At 39.2% G+C, this 24902-nt stretch overlaps 1 protein-coding gene across 1 annotated transcript in view; it reads right to left on the bottom strand.

Moving 5' to 3' along the window:
* Nucleotides 1-24902, bottom strand: part of VWA8 (von Willebrand factor A domain containing 8) — a 387125-nt gene that overhangs the window by 192404 nt on the left and 169819 nt on the right. Inside the window, exons 21-23 of the mRNA XM_032610892.1 lie at nucleotides 24768-24874; nucleotides 21699-21805; nucleotides 15207-15278 (exon numbers count right to left, since the gene is read on the bottom strand). Of these exons, the coding sequence (XP_032466783.1) occupies nucleotides 15207-15278; nucleotides 21699-21805; nucleotides 24768-24874 (286 nt within the window). The remainder of the gene's footprint in view (nucleotides 1-15206; nucleotides 15279-21698; nucleotides 21806-24767; nucleotides 24875-24902) is intronic.

Raw genomic sequence — 24902 nt, 5'->3', positions numbered from 1 at the left:
TTGTGGCGAGCGGGGGTTTCCCTTGCTGCGGAGCACAGGCTCTAGGCGTGCAGGCTCAGTAGTTGTGGTTCGTGGGCTCAGTAGCTGTGGTGCGCGGGCTCAGTTGCTCTGCGGCGTGTGGGATCTTCCCAGACCAGGGCTCGAACCCATGTCCCCTACACTGGCAGGCGGATTCTTAACCCGTGCACCACCAGGGAAGCCCCTAAAGAGCATATTGACTTTAGTCAGTGATTCATGTATTGGGCAGCATCCCATCTAGCAGATAGAAAGGAGCTCTGAGGAGCTGTACAAAATGAAAGACTTTTATAGGCAGAAGAGAGCAGGACAAGGAAGTTATACTAGCAAAATTGTTATACTAGGTTGGGACAAGGTCACTTTCCTTTAGGGGAAGGCAGGGGGTCTATCAGGCAAATGACCTCACTGGTGCTGACCAGTGATTCCTCATTGACTGGTTTAAGATTCCATTTCTGGGAGAGGCTGAAACGGTTACCTAGTTAAGTCTGGGTTTTGTGACGTAGGATTTAGCATAGGTGACTCCATCTGGGGCCAGTTGTCTTGTTTTTAACAAAGGTTAGGGTCTTCAGAACTCCAACCTCAGATGTCTTCTAGTTCCATATACTGTCTCTGGGAATCTCACCCACTCCCTCACACTCCCTTGACTTCAGTCATCACATATGGCTCACACTTCTTTCCTAAGCTCTAGCTGAGATGAGATTCCCTATTCCTAATTGTCAACTGAACTTCTGCACCAGATATTCATACTAAACTCATTATGTTTCCACCCAGACTTACTCTTCTTTTTTCTTAACCCCAATATAACAGTATTGTCATGTACCCAGCTGCTCAATGAATGAACCTCAGAATGTTTTTGTCAATCTGATCTCATTCAAACCGTCTCATTCAAACCCTGATCTCATTCAAACTGTCACTAGAATCTTTGTAGTCTCTATTTGAAAAACTTTTTTCCTTCCTTCCTTCTTTCCTCCTTCCCTCCCTTTCTTTCTTTCATTCACTCTTTCTTTCTTCTTTCCTTCCTCCCTCCCTCCCACTCTCTCACTCTTTCTCTCTCCCTTTCTTTCCTTCCTTCCTCCCTCCCTCCCTTTCTTTCTTTCTTTCCTTCCTTCCTTCTTTCTTTTTCTTTCTTTTTTCTTCCTTCCTCTCCCTCTCCCTCTCCCTCTCTCCTCTCCTCTCTCTATCTCCTCTCCTTCCTCCCTTTCTTATCTCCCTTGTCTAATTTATCAACTGTTTTAGCACCTAATGTTATAGGTACTGCACTAGCTGAGTAGGATACAACGGTAAATAAAATAGCTACAGCCCCTGAGCCACACTCATAGCTTACAATCTAGTAGGAAACACAGACAATTAAGCAAACATAATAGATATATATGTAATAAGTGTTCTGCTGTGGGACATCCAAAAGGCTTGAAGACTTAACTAAGGGCTCAGGAAGTCCCACTATGCACAGTGATATTTCAGTTGAAATATCAAGGAATTAAAGAGGTAAAGGGAAGGAGCAGAAAGAGGAGTGTTCCAGGAAGGGAGAACCGTATGTGTAAAGACTTGTGGGTACTAGTCAGCTGGAGAGCTGGACAGGTCTGAGGGATGTCAAGCAGCAAGAATGAAGAAGGGTGAGAAAGGAGGCTAGAGCAGGAGGCAGGGTCTAGCTCTGGAAGTCTTGGAAGCCACATAAAAGCGTTTGGACCGCTTCCTGAAAGCACCAAAAGGCCACTGAAGCAGAGGAGTAATAGGATCAGATTTTCATTTTTGGAAAATCACTCTGGTGAAATGATCTGGCAGAGAGCAAGACTGAAAGCAAAGGAAAGCCTTTGGAAACTCCTTAGAAAGCTCAGGCAGGAGATGAAGGTGGCTTAAAGTAAGGAACAGAGAGAAATGAATGTATTTAAGAGAGATTTAAGGGAAAGAACTAACAGGACTTGGTGATGGACTGGATGTGGGGACGAGGAGCTGGACAAATCAACCTTTCTGTCTTGGGCCACAGGGTGGAAGGTGATGCTACTTACGACACAAGAAATAGGGGAGGGGAAGTGCATTTGCTGGGTGGGAGAGGAAAGTCTAGTTTAAAAAAAGGCAGTTTATGGGCTTCCCTGGTGGCGCAGTGGTTGAGAGTCCACCTGCCGATGCAGGGGACACGGGTTCGTGCCCCGGTCTGGGAGGATCCCACATGCCGCGGAGCGGCTGGGCCCATGAGCCATGGCCGCTGAGCCTGCGCGTCCGGAGCCTGTGCTCCGCAACGGGAGAGGCCACAACAGTGAGAGGCCCGCGTACTGCAAAAAAAATAAATAAATAAATAAAATAAAATAAAACAGAGATCTCATCAGGTCATTTCTGGCTTCATTTGAAAAGCTCTGATTATTCCTTCAAGGAAATGCTAAAACACGACCTAGGAAGGAATTTCTGTCAATATCCTGAGCAAAAAGAAACAGTTACAGCAATTTGCTCTTTCCAGTCATCATTTTCACCTAGAACAGAAAATCCTCAGGATTACTTTTAATTGAATAAATACATAAATAGTATCTTATTTTTCCATTATAAAAACGACACATGTTCATTTTTCTTAATTGGAAATTTCGAAAACAAAACACTACCCCATGTGTAACTGCCAAAATAAATCTGCTACCGTTTTCATTTTGTTCCTGTGCATATTTACCTTTACTCGTCATTATTCTGTATATACAATCTGTATCCTTTAATTTTAAAACGCACAAAATAAATACTTTTTACATCATAATTGACTCTTACTGAGGAAACTATTTAGTGAGTGAAAATTTTAAAAGGGAGAAGCAACCTGTAGAATGAGAGATTTTAAAAACTGCAAATTGTTGGGCTTCCCTGGTGGCGCAGTGATTGAGAGTCCGCCTGCCGATGCAGGGGACACGGGTTCGTGCCCCGGTCCGGGAAGATCCCACATGCCGCAGAGTGGCTGGGCCCATGAGCCATGGCCGCTGAGCCTGCGCGTCCGGAGCCTGTGCTCCGCAACGGGAGAGGCCGCGACAGTGAGAGGCCTGCGTACCACAAAAAAAAAAAACAACAACAAACTACAAACTGTCTCATGAGGAGGATGCTTACTGTTATCATTACCGTTCCATCCCATTGTGTTCTCTGTGACAACATACTAGAAAGAAGGACCTTCACAAAGGTAGGAGTCACACAGCCCTTTTCGGGGTTAGGAGGAGGAAGGGCTATATTCAGCCCCACAGACACGAGGACAGGAGGTAAACCTGCTACCAGCTTCTGTGAGAGAAAGGATCAGAGACATGACTTCAAGAACTTTGAAAGATTCTGGGACTCTTTCAACGTTCTCAGGCTCATTATTTCAGTTAGCCTGTTTCCTCAGAGAGATAATAAGTAAAATCCTGTAAAGAAAAAGAGCTTGCCTTCCTGAACTAGAAGATACAGGACTGGGAAAGTCTATCCATATCTTGTCAAGGGGGGCAAGGAGCAGAGTAGAAGAAAAGGGCTAAAGAGGAGCGGAGAGCAGACAAGAGAAAATGGGTCTAGGGGTGGGATCTGGGCTAAGAGTAATTGTCCTGGGATGGAAATGTTGAAGGATCCCTCACAGCGGATGAACTTGCAAGCGTGCCATGCTGGCCCTCTGCTAAGTCTCACCCCAACAGCAGCCAGCCGTCTCCAGAACCTTTGTGCTGCTGCTTCTTTGCTGAGGTTGTTTTTTCTGACTCATTTAGGCTGCCTTTCCCCATCTCTCTGCCATCTTCCACTCACTCCTTAGTGTTCTGATGAAATGTCCCAGCTTCTCTGAAGCTCTGCCTGATTCTCCCAATGCTTTCTCTCCTTCAACTCGGAGCACCAGCATGGTTTCCTCTTCGCGTCCCTAAACCACTGTCTTTCACAGGCCTCACCACACTGTACCTTAGTGATGTGTCAGGTGCCTCGGCAGAAAGACACACTCCTGGAGGCCGGGATCGGCCCTCTTCCGTGTCTCTCTCACCGGCACGCACATGTAACCTGCAGGTAATAACTATTAACATTTGAGGAAAGACGGGACAAAAAGGAAAGGGCAGTCGTATGATGTGCTCTTGCTAAAGGAGGTAGAAACCTCTTTCAAGAACATTCTGCTCCCTTTGTGTCAACAAAGAGGAGGAAACTGGCATTTATGGAGCCCGCTGCTATACGCATACACACCCTTTCAGTGCTTTACCACTCAAATCCTCAAGCCAGCCATGTCAGTAGGAGATAAGGCTCCTGTTTTAGAGAAAAGCAAACTTAAGTTCTAAGCAATTAAGACCCTGCACACAATGGGATTTTGAAGGCAAATCCACTCTGACTTAAAAGATTGGGCTGTTTTCTGTTTCACTATATGGCAAAACAGAATGTCAGGAGGTAGCCTCCCTGAATTGCTTTACATGAGAGTTTATAGGCTAATGTCGTGGAGTCAAAGATCAGTTACTCCAAGATTATAAAATAGTCTAAAACATGTGTCCAGGAACTCCCTGTATGGTATCCAAGGTTCAGGAGGGAGAAGGTGAGGAAGTCAAGCTGGAACTTTTCTTCTGCAGTAACTTTTGAAATGGACACCAAGTGAGTGTTTGCCACAGCCGGTGTTCAGCTTTCCCTCATGCTCTCTGAAGCCTCTTACGTTTGGGCCTTCCTTCCAGTTCCCCCTAATTCTTCAATAATTTTCATAGCTCAGTTTGTATAATACTTAAAGACTTTTTTCATAGGGTCCTAATTTTCCTTTTAGAAGAGCTACTGTATGGATATCATCAACAAATACCAATTACAGTCAAAAATAACAACGAGAAAACTAACATTACAACAAAGTCAGGAGAAATAAATTGCGGCTGCTTTTCTATAACCATAAAATTTCCATCAAACGTTGAAACTTCTAATTCTTTGTCCAAAGTGCCTGAAAATATACTCCCTATACTAGCAGTTGGGAGACTCAGACAATAATCCCTCCTTAATCTGTCTCAGGTGCAGGTTTCTACCACCATCTTTATTCATTTGAATAAAGAGGGCCTAGACAAGCTGATCTCTAAACACTATCTTATTCTAATATTCTTTAATCCAATAACAAAATGAGAGGTCACTGCTTTATGACTCACTGGAAGTTTCTTGTTTTCCAAATTCTCTCAGTGAACATGCATTAGTTATGTAATCAGAAAAAAATTAAAACTAAATAGTACACAATCCCAAACATTTCCATAAATGGGCTCCCTGTAACAGATTCAAAAAACGGTACCTGGAAGTCAGACAAAATAACATGCTTTTCAATTGCACTACCAGTTTGCATGGCTTTAAACATATTTATAAAGTTCCCTGGCAAAGTCAAAACCTCCTTTTCAAACAGGAATAATAAAATCCACCTCCCTGGGGCTTCCCTGGTGGCGCAGTGGTTGAGAGTCAGCCTGCTGATGCAGGGAACATGGGTTCGAGCCCCGGTCCGAGAAGATCCCACATGCCGTGGAGCGGCTGGGCCTGTGAGCCATGGCCGCTGAGCCTGTGCGTCCGGAGCCTGTGCTCCACAACGGGAGAGGCCACAACACTGAGAGGCCCGCGTATCGCAAAAAAAAAAAAAAAAAAAAAAATCCACCTCCCTGCAATTTCCCTTTGAAATAATGTGTTGCTATAAACGGCAAAGATATATTCTTTGCTAGTTTGGTCATTAGGTATGACCAAAGCATCCATAACAAATACTGTGGGAAAAAAAAAATCAATCTGTCTACAAAAGTAACACACAAATTCAGAACAAAGGCAAGAAAAATATTCACTAAGAAACACTGGACAGATAAACTGAATGTTAGAGAAAATGAGCAGCATGGCAAAGAATTTCCATATTGCAATTCAGGCAACTTCATAGCAAGAGGTTTGAGAAAGGATACAAAATAATGTAATATAAAATAAAGATGAGTGTCATTATATCTGATGAAACCAAATATTTCATAGCCTTAGAACTCCTAGGCCGCCATCGCTACTAGAAACAAGGCACATTTAGTTATCAAATTCCCTGCTGCCACGACTTGCTGGGGACACAGGCGGGAAAATTTCTGGACACACTCTTCAGCCCCTCTACAGACATTAGATAATTATTCTGGCCTAGCAACATGGTATATTTCTGCTGTGACACATTAGCAATCTGCCAGGGCTCAGTCCAAATCATTAATTAACAAAATTCACACATTCTTTAATTTTGGCAATAAAATATTCACAGCATCTCAATACTAAATAATTCAACAAACATTTACTAAGCCTATACCAGGAGAAAACTAAGCCCATTAATGACAAGCCTCTAATTAATAGATGGTATGAGATACAAAGGATTATATAGAATTATGTAATGACAATATGTATAGAGTCCTCCTTAGTGAGTATTAAATGTATGTTTACTGATTTCAAAATTAAATGCTATGAAAATTCAGGAAAAAAAGGCTGGGAAGAAATTCAGAAAGAAATTTCTAGGGCTTCCCTGGTGGCGCAGTGGTTAAGAATCCACCTGTCAATGCAGGGGACATGGGTTCAGGCCCTGGTCCGGAAAGATCCCACATGCCGTGTAGCAACTAAGCCCGTGCGCCACAACTACTGAGCCTGTGCTCTAGGCCCACGAGCCACAACTACTGAGCCCTTGTGCCACAACTACTGAAGCCCATGCGCCTAGAACCCGCGCACTGCAACAAAGAGTAGCCCCTGCTCACCGCAACTAGAGAAAAGCCCTCACACAGCAACGAAGACCCAACGCAGCCAAAAATAAAATAAATTTATTTAAAAAAAAAAGAAATTTCTAGCCTGGAAGAAGTGAATATGGTTTAATTTCATTATGTAAATTAATCAAGAAGTTAAATTGGCTTAATGAAATTTACTTTAGAAGATACTTCCTCGTTGGAAGTTCATTGATATTGGTGTAATTCTGATAAAATGTTTATATTCATGAAAGTGGGTCAATACCTGTAAGGATAAAGAAAACAGGAGAATGTATCTTTCAACTTTCAAAGGGACTCAGGAGGTACATCAACTACATGCAATGATCGTGCTTTGTCTGCATGCTGACTGAAACAAACCAACTGTAAAATGACACTTTGGAGATAAGTGAGGAAAACAGGGTTTCAGAGTATATTAAGGGGTTATTATTAACTTGTTAGGTGTAATAATGGGATTGTGATCATATCAGAGATAAAAACTGAGCTACTGTACGAAAAATGCATCATGTGAAAGAATGATGTATTAAAAGATAACATATAGATAGTATGTTCAATACAGATAAAACAAGATGAACAAAATGCTGATAATTGTTGAAACTAAGTTATGGGTACAAAGGAGTTCATTATATACCCTACTTTTTATAGAATATATTAAAAAATTTCATAATAGAAAATTTTTAAATGCCCTGTACTCTGTATGTAAAGCATAGTTCCTGGCCTCTTATAAGCACTCAACATAAGTGAGCTATTATTATACACTATTATTGTTGTTGTTGTATTACTAGTATAAGAGTTAGTGTGGTAGGGTGAAAAAAATGCATGAGCTTTGGAGATCTGAGTCCTAACTCAATCATTAACTAGCTATGTGATCTTGAGCAAATATTTTAACCTCGAGTTTCAGTCTGCTTATTTGTAAAGTATGGAAAATAAAAATATTTATCCCAAAGCGTTGCTGTAGAACTAAATGAAATGATTTTTAAAAGTATATTGGAAATTGTAAAACATAACAATTATTACTATTTTTAATCCTTGCTCATAAGAAATTTGTAATTCAATTATAGATGAAATTAAAAAATCACAACAACCTTAAGAGAAAGATGGATTAGATAGTGATAAAATACTATAAACGTTCAGAGGAAAACAAGATTATTTCTATTTGGGGGTGTCTAAGACAGGCCTCATAGAGGAAAAAAATTCGAGCTCTTGAAAACTGTAGGATTTTCATAGGCAAAGATGAGGGGAAGAAGCACCATATGAAACAAACAATATGAAAAATGGCTGGGAGAACAAAAGGGCATAGTATACTTAGGGAGGCTAAGAAACTCTGATCTGGAAGACCTAAAACTATACAAGAAGTTTGGAACCAGGTCATAGGTTGTTTTGAGTGTTTCCCTATGAAAGAGATTTTATCTGATAGGCAAGGGGGAGCCACTTTCAACTTTTAGCAGGAAAATATTCATAAAATTAAGAGTTGCTTTCTAAGATTTATCTCACTGCGATAGATCAGAAAGTGCCAAGGGATTGGAAAGAGTACCTAAAGAATCAGTACTCTAGAAACATAAAGCACATGAAAGTCAGACAGAGAAGGCCTCCCCTATGAAAATCAGCCAGAGCTGACTATTTTTTAAGGAAGACAAAATATATTAGAATTTTGGTAAAGGTAAAAAATACAGACTGTGGAATACAAGGACAGCTTAAGTATAAATATTTCACCAGAGTGCTATTATCCGGTAAAATGATACAAAGGACTCGCTTAAAATGGGAAAAAAACCAAAAAGGTTGACAAATCTGGCAAATTATTGGACTATATTCATGTAGAAGTAATTGTGAAGTATTAATTTTGCCTCATTAAATATAAATTAAATTTTGATGACTTGCTTTGCAATTTGTCTAACATCAGAAATCAGGAAACAGTATATGCAGATGATTAATTTTTCATTTATTAAAACAAATACTATATATTTAAAAAATAATTCTTACGTAAGGGGGGTACCTGAGCATTTTAGAACGCCACATTACTAAAATATTTCTTCCTTCAACCTCTCAAAACGTAAGTATTCTTATTCAGAAACAGAAGTTTATTCTTAAGGGTTTTTTTTTTTTTTTTGCGGTACGAGGGCCTCCCACTGCTGTGGCCTCTCCCGTTGCGGAGCACAGGCTCCGGACGCGCAGGCTCAGAGGCCATGGCTCACGGGCCCAGCCGCTCCGCGGCATGTGGGAACTTCCTGGACCGGGGCACGAACCCGTGTCCCCTGCATCGGCAGGCGGACTCTCAACCACTGCGCCACCAGGGAAGTCCTCTTAAGAAGTTTTTAAACAACAAAAACATTATGCACCTATAGGCTCAATCTATAACCCAAAATATTCACAACAAATACTTTGTATATCAAATAGAATATAGCTTTGCAAATCAAAAGAAAATAAGATATGGGGAGGAAGAAAGCTTATTCTTGAGTAGAGTTGTAACAAAAAAAAGCATTACTGGCTTGAAAGTAAATAGCCATTTCTCTTTTTTCCCTGTCAGTAAAGCTGAAATAAATAGAAAGTCATGCTATGATTCTTTTAAAAAGCCAGCATGAAACTCCTAATTGTATGAAAGGTACATGTGATGTGGTAATTACAGTAAGTAGAATATAATGCATGTAGCAGCATACTAAAGTGGTTCTACGACATGGAGCATCAAACGTGTAATTTCAGGGCACCCTATCCCTTTTGGCTGACAGGCAGCAATTCTGCTTCATTTACTGGAGGGTCGATGTGCTGTGCCATAACATCCCATAAAGAAAATTGGAAAGATTAAACGAAATAATTTTATTTCACCAAAAGAAGATGTGGCCTACTTTATTTTGCTATGGTAAGTGATTTTATAGACTTGTTTTTAGCTTCCCAACTGTTATGAAACCTTGTCTAACGTCAAAGATTCTTAGAAAAGATTGTATTACATGGAAAGAAAAGATGGGATTTGGCTCAATAAAGATAATAAACCTTGAGATACCTCAAAATCAACACTTATTCCCTTTTATTTCCTCATTGTAAAAGTTGCTACTGGTAACAGCAATCTTTCAAAACATCTCTAAATTGACAACTTTGCCTATTGAAAAGTTTCTTTCATGAACTTCAGCCAGTTTTTAGCTTGCAAACAGAAGGATGGGTAAACTGTATCAATCTATAGACAGTTTGTATTAACAGCATTCATTACACTTTATTGTATAATTATAACAACCACTACTGGCTTCTCTGCCAATATTTAATCCGCAAGGCTTCAATTCTAACTGACTTGTCTTTTTGTTTTGGGGATTTTTTTTTGAGTAGTCATCATATAATGTTTTAGAAAGAGAAAAGGAGCCTGATCAATTGCTACAAATGGTTTACTTAGTTTCAAACTAAATCATGTAATTGAAATAGGTGTTTTTCAGATGGTTGTCACTTTTCATTTGAGGGAAAACACCAGTGACACTACCCAGTGACAGCTGAGCATCAGTAGACCTTAACTTACCAGCTGTAGCTTCACTTCCTGGTCTTTTTCTTTTTTCATTGTTTTGGTTCACAAGACGGATAAAGGGTGAAGATGAGAAGGTGTGTAAGATATTAAGGTACTGAAATATCACTGATAAATAAAGTAGGGTGTTTTCAAAGGTATCGACAGAGGACCTGAGTTACTATGACTGCAAAGGTACATACTCCTGAAAAAGATATCTCCTAGATGATCAGGACTCAGAGGAAAGCACGGGGAAAGAGAACATATAACTGCACACCAGTCCTTAGAAAAACACATCCCTGTGGGGCACTTGCTCTGCATTTGCTAGCAAATACTACAGGTGGCTCCTTCCCCCTCATACAACCAAATGGAAGCAATCAAGGGTCTAACCGTAATGACCCTTATGCTAAGTGAAATAAGCCAGATAGAGAAAGACAAATACTGCACGGTATCATTTATATGTGGAATCTTAAAAAGAAAAAAAAAAAGGTTGAACTCATAGAGACAAAGTAGAAAAGTGATTGCCAGGATCTGAGCAGTGGAGGAAATAGGGAGAGGTTAGTAAAAGGGTACAAACTTTCACTTATAAGGTGAATAAGGTCTGAGGATATATTAGTTATATATATATATACATATATATATATAAAAGTTATATAATATATATATTAGTGATATATATCATAATATATATTATATATTAGTATAACATGGTGCCTACAGTTGATAACACTGTATTGTATAATTGAAATTTGCTAAGACAGTAAAACTTAAATGTTCTCACACAAAAAAGGTAAATATGTGAGGTGATGGATATATTAATTAACTTGATGGGGGAAATCCTTTCAGAATGTATGGTTATATCAAATCATCACATTGTACACTTTAAATGCATTTTTTTTGTCAATTCGACCTCAATAAAGCTGGGAAAAAATATAAGCCTAACCATAGAATCTTGTTCATATCTTAACACAGATGTTAGTTTTTGAAAACAAGTTTGAAAGGAACTGAAGTTGGCTAAAGCACTCAGAGCTTCTGTTTAGATTTTAACCAGCCACCTTAAATCCAATTTTCACTCACTGTCTTGGTAAATGTAAGTATGTGCAAAGTTATATCTCATTTAATTAGCTAACTACTAATTAGCACTTAATTATTAGAAAAATTAAATAATTAGTGTTTCATTATTCTGTCCTAGTGATAATGCTGCCAGTCTCTGATCAGATCCCATCAGTAATATAATCATACCCAGCTGTCTGGGCCACTTAAGTATTTTCTCTTACTCCCTAGATTCTGTCTTATTCACTGTTTCCTTCACCAAACAGTTGCAAATTTACTGAATAAAAAATTTAGTCAATTTGTCTTAGAATCTCCTGAAAATAAACCAAGTAAGCCTAAATTTTAAATTCATATTACTTCTAAATCATTTCGGCTACTCACTAGAAATTTATTCTAGGCAGTCCTCTAAAATATATTTGTTGAATGTCTATTGTATGCAAGGCATCAGGGAGGTTGCAAAAATAACCAAGACTTATCAAGGGGCTCTCTCTTTTCAGTAGAGAGGTGGCAGGTTGACGCATAAGTCTGACAGAAGTCAAAAGAAATCTAGAAATGACGTGCTGTAAGAGTTCAGAGAATGAGGCCAAACCTTCAGGCTGCAGCGTTCAGGAAGACTTTATTAAAGAAGCATATGATGGAATACTACAGCCAGGGGGACCTTAGAAAACACCCATTCCAATCCTATCATTTTATAGATAAGAAACAAAGAAAAGAAAAAAGACAAAGCCCTTTAAGGAGGAATAGCAATCTATCCAATATCACATACAGAGTTGAAAAATCTGCACAGGAAGATAGATCTCTGTGTTCCCAGCTTTCTGCTTTTCCACGACACCATACTGCCCTTTGAGATTGGAAGGATTTCAATAGGCAAAGATGGGAGAAAGAAGAGAGCACGCTGGTGACAATCAAAGGCTAAAATATAACACTGCTAAGAAGGTATCTGGAAAACAGAGTGTTTATCTGAGGACATGAATTCCAGGGGAGAAATCAGACACAAGGCTGCAAGTGGAGCGGGATGAGACAATGGAAGACATCAAATGATAGCCTAAAAGACTTAGACTTTTTCACTAGCTAATTTCATGGACACAGGTAGCAGAATTTACTTATAAAATCTAAGACCATCAGTGTCTTAGAGGTTTATAATGAAAGGATAAAAAAGCTTTCTGCCATGAAAAACGCCAGCTAAGTGTAGCAAATTTATAATGAATACAATCTCCATTTTTCAATTTTTCTGTTTCTCCAAAGTGGAGGGTGTCAGTCTAGGGGTAAAAGAAGGCAAGACACTGATCTGCTGATGACAGGCAGGGTTTGTGACAGCACTGACTGACAGACGACGTTTGTGTGAAGTCCCTGCCTCCTGCCTTGCACCTCCTGAGCATCTTTTGCAGGCTCTACCCAGAGGTCCCTTAGGCAACTCTACACAAGCCTGAAAACCAGTGGGATCTCCCACCCTCACCGGATGCTGGGGTCCCCCCATGTATGTGTAGAGAGGGAGCTGCTCTTCGCTCTACCCAATGCCTAGCCCTTTGTCCTAGTGTCTTGTTCTCTTCTTTGGGACTTGAAATAGACTAGAGGTAGCATACTGGATTTCACATCAACATTTGTATAGCACTCTAGAGTACTTTCAAAGCACTTTCATAGCCTCTTTTTAATTTATCATAAAGAAGAAGCAATCCTCTACTCCACCTCAGCCCTCATCCTGTATAGCTCTCCCCAGCTCCCAGGGGTTAGAATGTTCTCCCTGTCTCTCTGGTTACTGGCTAGGCTCTAACTTTAACCTTTCAACCTAGACAACTCTTGTGAAACCCTGACTCTATTATCTAACTCAAATGTAAACCCTGCCTTTACCAGGAATCTCCTTCTGTATCCCACCCACTAAACCCCAAGGACATCAGTATCATCTAGGATATTTCAAAGCTGCTTGAACATCATAATTTGACCCCTAGGGGCCTTCCTTTTGAAAGCCTGCTCCTCAGCAAAAATTATTCCTCAAGCCCCAGCTCTGTGTATTCTTGGTCTACTTTCTTTGCCTACTCTCTTGGTCTACTCTCTGGTCTGCAGCTGTTGAGATGCCAGCAGACTGTGTCTAAGGCAATTCAAATACCAACAGAAGACCTGAAAAAGACACACTGAGTATACCAGGGTTTAACGACTTATAAAAAGTTTGTGAGGTACTCTGGGCTATGAAGCCATCATTTTGCAAAGTGAGATGAGAGTCATCAGTTTTCAGAGTCAGATGAGAACTTGAACTCCTGGGCTTCAATATCAAGTACTGAATACTGGACTGTTAACTGATCTTCAGCCTCCCACTCTGGTACATAGACTCATCAGGACTTTTTAAATAGTGAAAAATGACCATGGATCAGCAATAAGCAACCTTAAAACAATTGTTAAAAAAAAAAAAAAAGACCATGAATACTCTATTGCTCACCCTTTAATTCTTGTTCAGAAAAAAATAAAAGAGTATTAAAGTCCTTTTTAACAACAGAGTGACCCACAGATTTAATTCTAACTGAGCACCTCTCATGAGCCAGGGACTGTGTGAAGTGCTTTCCATGCATTATTTCATGTGACCCATACATTAGCCCAACAGCAAGCACATGATTTGCATTCCTAGGTTAGATATCAGGAGACTGAGCCTTAGTAAGATTAGCAATTTGCCCAAAGTCACAGCCATCTATGAAAGAGTTGCAATTGGACCTCTAGCCAGTTTGGACCTCCATCCAAACCTGTGAACTCAACCAGTAAACCACTCAATTGGCCCTTTTTTATTAAAAAAAAAAAAATTTGTTTTGTAAGTTTGAGGGACTAAATTAAGAATATGTATTGTTCTAATAAGTTAAAAAACAAAAAGACCAAACTTCTTCTGAAAGCTTGTTATCCTTAATTTCAAACTAATTTAAAAAACCAAAGGTGCTGTTCATTATGAGTCTGTTAATTTCACTGAGGAAAATTATCAGAAGCCTCTAGATATAAAATGTCTATCCACTCCCTCCATAAACACATTCAATATCTACTAGGTAGCAGCAAGCACTGTGCCAGGAACTGAGGACACAGAGATGAGCAAGAGAACCATGGTCCCTGCCCTTGACGGGCACATAGACAAGTTGGGAAGACAGTCATTCTACATGTAAATACAGTAACATATGATGAGTGTGATGATGGAGAGATGGAAGGAAGTTATGTAGAAGCAGGGAAACCTAAAAGCTACGTACAAGGGAACATGTCCCGGAGTTAGAGAAAAGGGGTGTGGGAAGGGGGCTGGGAGTGCTCCAGGCAGAGAGAAGAGCATGCATCAAGGACCAGAGGGGAGATAAGAACTGAAAAAGGGGGCTTCCCTGGTGGCGCAGTGGTTGAGAGTCCGCCTGCCGATGCAGGGGACGCGGGTTCGTGCCCCGTCCGGGAAGATCCCACATGCCGCGGAGCGGCTGGGCCCGTGAGCCATGGCCACTGGGCTTGCGCGTCCGGAGCCTGTGCTCCGCAACGGGAGAGGCCACAACAGTGAGAGGCACACGTGCCGCAAAAAAAAAAAAAAAAAAAAAAAAAGAACTGAAAGAAGTTCAGAGTGGCTCAAGCTAACACCAAATGCAGGAAAGGAGGGAGCCAAGCCTACACCTAAGGGCGATGGGGAGCAAATTTAAGCAAAAAAAGAGAGACTTAGATTTTATTTTCACAAGTATCAATCTGGCTGCAGAGTGAAGAGTAGACCACAGTGGAAGTAAGGTTGGGGTGAAGCTATATTAGGAAACCACGGCTGTAATCCAGGTGATAGGTGATGACGAGCTGGGCTAGGGTGACAGACGTGGGAAAGAAGAGCAGATACGTATAAGGTAATTCTAAGGTTTAGAAGGTAGAAGACCCTTGTTGTTTAATTCAACAAGTCATTTAACTGGGAAAAAAATCATTTCTAAAAACGTACTCCAACAAGGAAAAGAAACTTACTGCTTTTAAACTGCTACTATTATTTATTCATTAGTACCTGAGTTCCAGCCATAACTCACCTGGTTCCCAACCAATAATAGGTGTTCTCCAAGAAGAAAGTCTTTGAGCATATCTTCCATCACTATCATGTGCTAGAGGAAAAACAACTAGAGGTTAATTGTGTTTTGCACAATCAAGGTGAAATAAGAAAGTTAACTATAAAGATATCTTCATGGAAAGTAAAACATCTATTATAATAGACAATACTCAATTTGATTATGTAAAAAAATTAAAAGTAATGCTGTGGTTATAAATAAGTTACATAACCAACTTGGTCACTGACACTGAAAACCTGAAATGGTCCCCCTTAGCAAGACTCAACCACGGACCAATACGTATTTCAAAGAGTTTTTATGATTCAACTCAAATATCTTTCAGCTATTGTACTATGCAGTGTTGGCTTATAATTTAATATAATATTTAAATTAACACTAATGCAAATATACAAAGGCTTTCTAAAATAATTGGAGATTTCCATGGAACATTTTACATTGACTTCTTCTTAACCATTACCTTCAAAGTATATATAGCTTTAGAATTAAAAGTATATTATTCACTTCCATATTTTTAAATTCAAATCATGACACAATACAATCAAAGAACAAGATTAAAGCTGTTCACAATAGGCACAGAGGAAATTACGTTGCTCTTTTGTATCTTGAAAAATAGGACAGTCATAAGTAGGTCACAAAGGCTCATCTGGGAGTTGAAGGAAGAACTATATCCCAGAACAGTTAATGTCCCTATTACTTTCTCTTGGTTTTCTGTATCAAAACAATAACGGTCTCATAAGTACTTACTGTAGTTCTCTATTTGTAAAAAAGGCAAATTGACCTTTTCTATCTCATATATGCTGCAGATATTTTTCTAGTTTGCCACTCACTTTTCTCTTTTTAACTTGGTTTATGAATTTTTTGACATCTAGAATATTTTCCTTTTTCTTGCCACATTAATTAAGCAAGGCTTCCCTTCAGAGTTTCTTTTTTAGAAAAATTGAGAAAAGTTTTTTCCCTCCTTCAAGAACAGATGAGTATTCCTTAACGTTTATCTTGGAATTTTAATTTTTTAAAACTGCTTGCAGATAAACCATGGAACTGGAGTTTTAACAAGGTTTGAAGTAGGGTGAGCTATTTTGTTCATTCTGGAATACTTTTTAGAATAAAAAGAGGTGTTATTAATATGCTGGAACAACAAATGTAAACAGGGACTATCTTAAGCAAATGAGGGAGGGTACATGGTTATCCTAGTTAAAGGGGAGCCCTGGAACATTCTTTTATTTTAAATATAAATTTATTTACTTATTTATTTATTTATTTTTGGCTGCGTTCGGTCTTCGTCTCTGCGTGCGGGCTTTCTCTAGGTGCAGTGAGCGGGGGCCTACTCTTCGTTGCCGTGCACGGGCTTCTCATTGCAGTGGCTTCTCTTGCCACGAAGCATGGGCTCCAGGTGCACAGGCCTCAGCAGCTGTGGTGCACAGGCTTAGTTGCTCCACGACACGTGGGATCTTGCCAGACCAGGGATCGAACCCGTGTCCCCTGCATTGGCAGGCAGATTCTTAACCATTGCACCACCAGGGGAGTCCCTAGAACATTCTTTTAATCTGAGTTCTAGTGATAATGTGGTCTGTAGACCTCGTCCTTCTAAGTAAGATGAAAAATCAGTGCCAATTTCCAGACAACATTAAGTTCTTCCAGAAATACCTGGGCTGATATGCATGAAGAACAGATAGGAAAGTTGGAATAAGCACCTAGAGAGCAGGTAAAAAAGCAATGTAAACACTGAAAAATAATCTAAACTATACTTGTAGTCTTCTTAACTTTTTCTCATGTCCTTCTACTTCATGCCCTCATTGCACCTAACTTATTCAAGTCAACAAACATTAGCTAAGGCTAAGGTCACGGCCTATATAATTCTTTCCTTAACCTCTTGTCCCACTTGGTACCCACTTGGTACCATAGACAATTTCTTAAAAGTCTTCTCTCCGGGCTTCCCTGGTGGCGCAGTGGTGCCGCCTGCCGATGCAGGGGATGCGGGTTCGTGCCCCGGTCCGGGAAGATCCCACATGCCACCGAGCGGTTAGGCCCGTGAGCCATGGCCGCTAAGCCTGCGCATCCAGAGCCTGTGCTCCGTAATGGGAGAGGCCACAGCAGTGAGAAGCCCGCATACCGCAAAAAAAAAAAAAAAAAGTCTTCTCTCCCAGTTGTCTCTCTCTCCTGTTTCCCTCTTATCTCTCTAACAATTTCTCTCTATGGTCTTTTGTATCTTCTTTAGGTAGCAGTTCCTTAAATATTGATTTTCTTCCTTCTTTTGTTCTCTTTCACTACCTTGTTACATGCTTTCTTGGGGGGTCACAGTATAGGGCAGAGCAGTTTCTGCCTACTTGTACGTGGGCATCCACCGGGCGAGGGAGGGCTATGTTCAGAGCTGGGGACCCACACATCAGTGCTCAACGAGTTACTTCTGACCCTGCTCTCCCTAAATCCTCTCATCCACTCCATGGCTTCAACCACTTTACACTGATCTTCAACAGCAAGACTTTTCTTCTTGACTCCAGCCCCATATTTCTGAGCAACTATTGAACTACGCTAGCTGTTTCCCAGTCTCCTCGAACTCATCACATCCAAAACTTGACTCATTCCTTTCTCCTCAGCTTCACTCTTTATCCTGTACTTCTTATCCCAATTAATAGCATCATCTTCTACAACCTGACCCTATCATCATCATCTTCTTGTCCATCTCAGTTGGCCCTTATCAAAAGCCAATTAAACACCAAGTCTAAGCTACTTAGCCACCTAAAAGTCCACTGTATCTATCCATTTCTATTCCATCCCCACAGCTTTCATCTAGGTTTATATCAGCCAGTGTGGCATCTCTGACTTCAGTCTCTCCTTGAGTCAATGTGCTCTCCACAGTACTGACAGTCACTTCTCTGTTCATAATCATGTCACTTTTTCCTCCTCCAAATTCCTTAAATGACTCCTAATACCTTTAGAACAAGGGTCGCTCCTTACTTTTTTGATGTGGTCTCAGTCTCATCCCCCATCACTCTCCTACTGTGTGTTCCAATCACGGGCGCAATGTAGAATCTTTTTCTCTTCACTCTTCTGCTTACTTTTCCAGCAGACTATGTGCTCCATGAGGAAGCCTTTTTGACTTTCATCCAACACAAAGTTCCATTGACTCTACCTACCTCCTACATAGCCCTGCAATGTGTCCCCTCCACTCTGTCCCCACTATCACTGCCTTCGTTCAGATCCTTCATAAGGTTCACCTGGACTATCGAAACAGCCTCCTAACTAGTCCCTCTCTGCCTTTGTTCCAACTCATAGACAACATTAAAGAATGAATGCAAAGTTAACAAAAGTAGAAATGTGCTTCCAAGTTTTCAACGGCTTCCTCACTTCTGAATAGCTTCCAAATTCCTCAGTTAGCAAGGTCCAGATAATCTGACCTTTTAACTCATCAGCCTCATCTCTTATCACTCTTCCATTTGAATCTCAGCTCTGGCCATGACAATTAATTAGATGTAGCTCCCTGAATAATCTACACTCTCACATAGCCACGTCTCTGCAAATGCTAGTGTCTCTGCCTGAGACTCTCTCTCAACGTTGCCTAGTGAACTCATTTTCCAGGATCATTGCAATCTGGGACCATCACCTCATCAATGCTACCACGGTAACCTGTGTGTACTTCCATCACGCTCTATAGTAACAGAATCTGGCAACTTGAGCCCTGGAAGTGTGTGTGTGTGTGTGTGTGTGTGTGTGTGTGTGTGTGTGTGTTTTAATTACTGTATTAAGAAAGGCTTGACACATGGTAGATATTTTTTAAAAGTTTTTCAAATCTAAAGCTCATTAGGCTTAAGAGGCTATTAACCTCTCTTTCTTCCAATTTCTCCTCCTTACTACTGCAAGTGTTAAGGTAGCTTGACTGAGTTCTGGGGTTTTTTTCCCCTTCTCTTTTTTATCTCTATGCTGTTTGCTACATACGTTGTTTTCAATAAAAGTTATTACATTTTGGAACATCTTAAGCCTTTTTGTAGAGCTTTTAAGCTTTTTACGTAGTGCTATGATGTTTTATTACCACCTTCAAGCTTATTTCTTTTAGGTGTTAGATGAAAATTCCTTGATGAGCCCACAAGGTATTAAATACGCAGTACTGCATTCTATTTGGGCTGGACTTGGCTTCTCTAAGGACAGTGCTACCAGTAATTCTCTGTCCTGTGTGAAATGTTTAGGTGAAGTCACATCTGGATCTCTGAGGACTGGAGCTGTTAGGGTACCGATCTATAATTCCTTCATGACAGATACAATAAAATAATACTCCTAATTATGAACATTTAAAATCTTTTTCCTTCTTTCAGGAATTCACTCAACACATATTTATTCAACAGCCACTATGTGCCAGGCACTGTGCTATTTGCTAGAGACACAAAATTAAAATTAAAACAACAACAACAAGGCTTTATCTTAGTAGTGTGGGAAACATGTTTTAAAAAATCAATTACAACACGGTGTGGCAAGGGGACCACAGGGTATAGAACAAGATGGTATAAAAGCACCTAAATACTCAAGAGGCACTGAAGACCACTGTTTCAAAGGTGAAGTGCAACATAAAACACAATAATAATACACAATAATAATATATGCAACAAAAGCAAATTTAATCAAGCCACCATTCCTAGAATTGGTACAGCTACAATTTTTCATTAATGGTTAATTCATAATGCTTTATGAAGAGAAGGTACGTTTGGAGACAGGCTGCAGAAAACCCCTCAGGGCCACTGTGTAAAGTTCACAGCAGCCCTGCGGTCCTCAACGTCTATGTCACAAACACCACGGCAACAGACACTGTGTTCAAGGGCACAATGGCCCTCCCTGCTACTGAATTTCCTACATTTTTATAAGCTGGGAAGTCTTTTCAACCTTTGTTGCCATGGAGTTTTTCAAACTGTCACTTATGACAAAGTTTCCTGATTCTTATTTATTTATTTATTTATGGCTGCGTTGGGTCTTCATTGCTGCGTGTGGGGGCTACTCTGAGTTGTGGTGTGCAGGCTTCTCACTGCGGTGGCCTCTCTTGTTGTGAAGCAGGGACTGTGGGTGTGCGGGCTTCAGTAGTTGTGGTTTGCGGGTTCTAGAGTGCAGGCTCTGTAGTTGTGCTGCACGGGCTTAGTTGCTCCGTGGCATGTGGGATCTTCCAGGACCAGAGATCGAACCCGTATCCCCTGCATTGGCAGGCGGATTCTTAACCGCTGTGCCACCAGAGAAATCTCCCTGATTCTTTTTTCTTTATGCCTTTCTACTACATGAACAGAGTGTGATACCATAAATGCTTGAAAATATTACATTTTCCTTGCCATCATGTTTTTGTCTTTGACAGGCAAGATTCTTTATTCCTTTGTGTCTTATAAGTAACCTTATTTTCTGTTCATTTGTCCACTGCTTGTATAAGAGCATTAATGCTCTGGAAGAAAAATAAAACCAATATTAGTTAATGGCCCATAGAATGAAGAATATAAAACAAATTCAGGTTATGCCTTTTGCTATGTCATAGATAATTATAATCTGGACAGATCTCAAAAACGTTTAATCAAGACTTTTCCTGAGAAAGAAGAATTTGCTGAGATACCTTTTATTGTTAACATAATGTAGGGATATACATTCTGTTACCCATTGAACAACAAATAGGATTGGGAAATAGCAGATAAAGAAATTCTTTAATTTACTTTAATTCTCTAATTCCTTAATATAGTGAAAATGGTAAGTAGAATTTCTTCAAACATAATTTGTAAATGTAGGATTATTATTTACATGCAGAATAGTGACCAAATATTAGAGAAAATTTTAAGTATGGTTTTTATTATAAAATAAATACATAAGCACTTCACAGAAAATCTGGAAAAGAAAAAATCTTTTTATATTATGGGTAGTTTTCTCTGGAAAAAATTCTTATTAAAGTGAACATCTATAATAAAGCTTTCTGGGTACACACTTATTTCTGTGTCTTAGTGGAAGCTCATAATTATTGGTTAGTTTACAGGTGGAAAATTATCTATCCTCCTTTCTTAAAGAAAGATAAGAAAAAGTCTAGAAAATTACTAGGAATTTTTGGGAAAAGGAAAGAAACGTGAGGAAAAGAATGCATAGGACACATCCCTTTTTGAATTACTTGAAATGATTTAACAGGAACGCAAAAGAGAAGATGAATATTAGTGCCTTTTGTTTTTAATTTAATAATATATTTATTTTATTTATTAAAGTATAGTTATGTCTGCATTTAAAATTTATTACTCTAATCATTGCAGCAACTCTTCCAATTCTCAAGTAACTCTGGGAAGAGTTTATAATTTTACAACGACTTAATAAAAGATGTTTTGACTGTCACCTCATTCTGCATCATCTGAATTGAACTGAGCAAATTACAAACATAAACATCAGTTTCACTTGAACTGGGGTTAATTACCACAATGTAAGAGGGATATATCCACGAATGCAAAGTCCTGCCCTTACCTGGATGTTGTCATAGAACAGAACATCAGGCACTTTCATTTTCTCATGGGCATTATAGATCGGTGTACTAACAGCTCCAATCCTCAGAGATCCAGATGTGACTTCACCTAAACATTTCACACAGGACAGAGAATTACTGGTAGCACTGTCCTTACAGAAAACAAGTCCAGCCCAGATAGAATGCAGTACTGCGTCTTTAATACCTTGTGGGCTCATCAAGGAATTTTCATCTAACACCTAAAAGAAATAAGCTTGAAGGTGGTAATAAAACATCATAGCACTACATAAAAAGCTTAAAAGCTCTACAAAAAGGCTTAAGATGTTCCAAAATGTAATAACTTTTATTGAAAACAACGTATGTAGCAAACAGCATAGAGATAAAAAAGAGAAGGGGAAAGAAAACCCAGAACTCAGTCAAGCCACCTTTATGAGCTTGTTTGGTCAGAAACTCTAAAATACATACATTTGAAAGCTCTGAAGTACCTTGAATATAATTTTTTTAGGACCCACCCATTGAAAAACCCCATAGGAGAGTCCCCTAGAGCTCTAGCTAAAAATATAGATGAACCAACTGACCCCAGACCTCTCAAATTACTATTTTTAGGAATGGTCCAGGAGATCTGTACTTCCAAGTATGCACCACAGGTGCTACAGTTATTCTGTGATAATAATTATTGTATTGTCCCCTATTTGCTTTAAACAGTTGGTCTAGGATAGAATATGAGCTCCTTGAAGCCAGGGAACTAAGTAATAAATTTATGTCAGGGTACATATCTCACATGTATTCCCTACAGAAAGGAGATACACATGCTCACTACCTGACATATTCCAAGGTCAATAATAATAACATAATAGTAGTAGTTGTAGTAGTACTGACCATAATAGAAGCTATCATTTACTGAGGACCTTAGCTTCAGCTCATTGTTTTCTCATATAATTTCATGGAAATCTCTTAACAATAAGACAAGAATTATGAGGAAGCTAAGAAGAACATAAATTAAATAATTTGCTTAAAATCACCCAGTTAGTATGGGTAGAGCTAAAGACAGAATTTAGTATAGTCCGATATTCTTTCTGCAACGTGGACTCTAAATAATATTCCATCCTGCGGAAATACCCGAGCAAGCAGACAGACAATTACAATGCCTTAAGCAACTGTCCCATCATTTTTTCCTCCTATTTCAAATAAGAAAATTGCTGTTTTTGTGTTAAACATTTTGAAAGACAAGGAGAGAAAGCAACATTTGCATCTATGGAGTACCGTGAACAATTTTGAGCTAAAAATAATTAAACTGTCACCCTGTTTAATCACTGCTGAGTGCTACACATTTGCCAAAGCACAGTAGACCTCTCCCTCCAATATTTCTTTGCCATTTTCCTTCTATTCACAAGTTCTATAGGGAAGGAAAACATGAACTGCTGTGCTGAGAATTTACTATTTATTGACTACTTTCAGGTCTCTGAAATAGACCCAATATAAAACTGTAAAGACCAAGACTGTGTCAGTGAATTTACTACATACTTGTATGTTGAGATGACACACATGGTTTCAGGTTCAAACAGCATTTGATACCATCTACAGTTTAGTTTATGGAGGATATCTATTCAGTACATTTAGCGCTTTAGGATGACTTAATTCACTCAACTAATGTTTATTGCTAAAATTCCAGGCTAGAAAAGGGAAATGAACTCAGAATGGTGATGCTAGTACTTCCCTGGGAGAAAGCTGGCTAGCTGTCTTCTAAGAAATCTCATAGGATGGCATTATTTTGGTAAATTTGTCAAGGCCTTCAGTCTGGTAGGCTCAAAACTCGATTTTATCATTATGACTGAGGGCAAACCTAACTCTCAGGAGAACATTAAAGACATATATTTTGATCTATATATAAATTCTGATATATAAAACCAGAACTGCAATATTACATTGCAATGAAAACTGCAAATTTCATAGAGACTATATGATACACTTGTTGCCATATCAGCATTTTATATGGAGGAAGCCTTGCGTGGAAAGCCAAATCCTCATCAGAAGGTTTTTCGGTGAAACTTATCCTCTGAACAAGGAGAATGAATTACATGAATTGTCTACAACAGAGATGATATTAAAACTGAATGGGACCAGATGAATCAAAAGTTGCTTAACTTAGGCTCCTTACCTCCTATGCAAGGCTTAGATGGGGACTGCTAACACTGGCCTGTTGCCAAGACTAAACAATCTATAGTCTGAATGATGCAGTCTTTCTTTGGATACGTTAAACCATTCAAGTAAGTAATGTTCTGAATCTCCAAACCCCAGAGTTACTCTGTACCCAGATCCATCAGTATGTTGAATTTATAATTTTACTCTAAAAGAGTCACCTATTTCCTTAACATCAAATTCTTATCTCGGTGTAGCCCCGACTATTAAAAACATCTATAAAGAGAGCCACAATAAGTCCCCCCTTTAGAGAGTGATCACACATTGGATATTTTGATAAGACAGGTAATTACCCTCAAAAAACAGAGAATCTTTCATTGTGCTCTAAATGAAGAATAGGGTACTTTTACAGGAAGATCTAAACTTCCCCAAAACTCTAAATTACACTTATGGCTATCAAGAAGAAAAGTACCACAGAAGACAATACGGGTGGAAATGAAAGGAGGAAGAAGGCATGAAATGGTACTCTGAATATTAGTTTAGTCTACATCAACCTAGAACAGCTTCCAAAACATGCCCTGTAGGACACTGGTAGTCCCCAAAATGTAAATGTTGTGCAAAGAAAACAGATTGCTAGAACCTGTGGTGAAATATACATTTGGAATAAAAGGTAAAACAAAATTACATGTTTATTTACAGTAGGACTTCTCTGAGCCTTTAATATATTCATGTCAATTGCAACTCTTTGGGGAGGAACTATATCTGGTATCTGGAAACTTTTTTTTTAAATAAAAGATTTATTTTTTCAATGCAATACATAAAACAAGATGGGTAGAAACCAAAAACATTTTTAATTGAAATTAAAATAATAAACAATACAAATGCTTAATAATTATTATTTCACTTAAAAAAGAAACGAATCAAATACTTACATTTGTAATCCTCCAATTCTGGCTCCTGGTTATTATCAGTACTTATTTCTATTGTAGCATCTGCCAGATTTTTTTCTAATGCTGACCTTGCAAGGCTTGGTAAAAACCTGGAGGGGTGGGAAGGATGGATTGGTA

This window comes from Phocoena sinus, chromosome 18 (assembly GCF_008692025.1).
Source record: "Phocoena sinus isolate mPhoSin1 chromosome 18, mPhoSin1.pri, whole genome shotgun sequence".
Taxonomy (NCBI): domain Eukaryota; kingdom Metazoa; phylum Chordata; class Mammalia; order Artiodactyla; family Phocoenidae; genus Phocoena; species Phocoena sinus.
The sequence above is the reverse complement of the archived record's forward strand: the minus strand, read 5'-3'. Positions and strand labels throughout refer to the sequence as shown.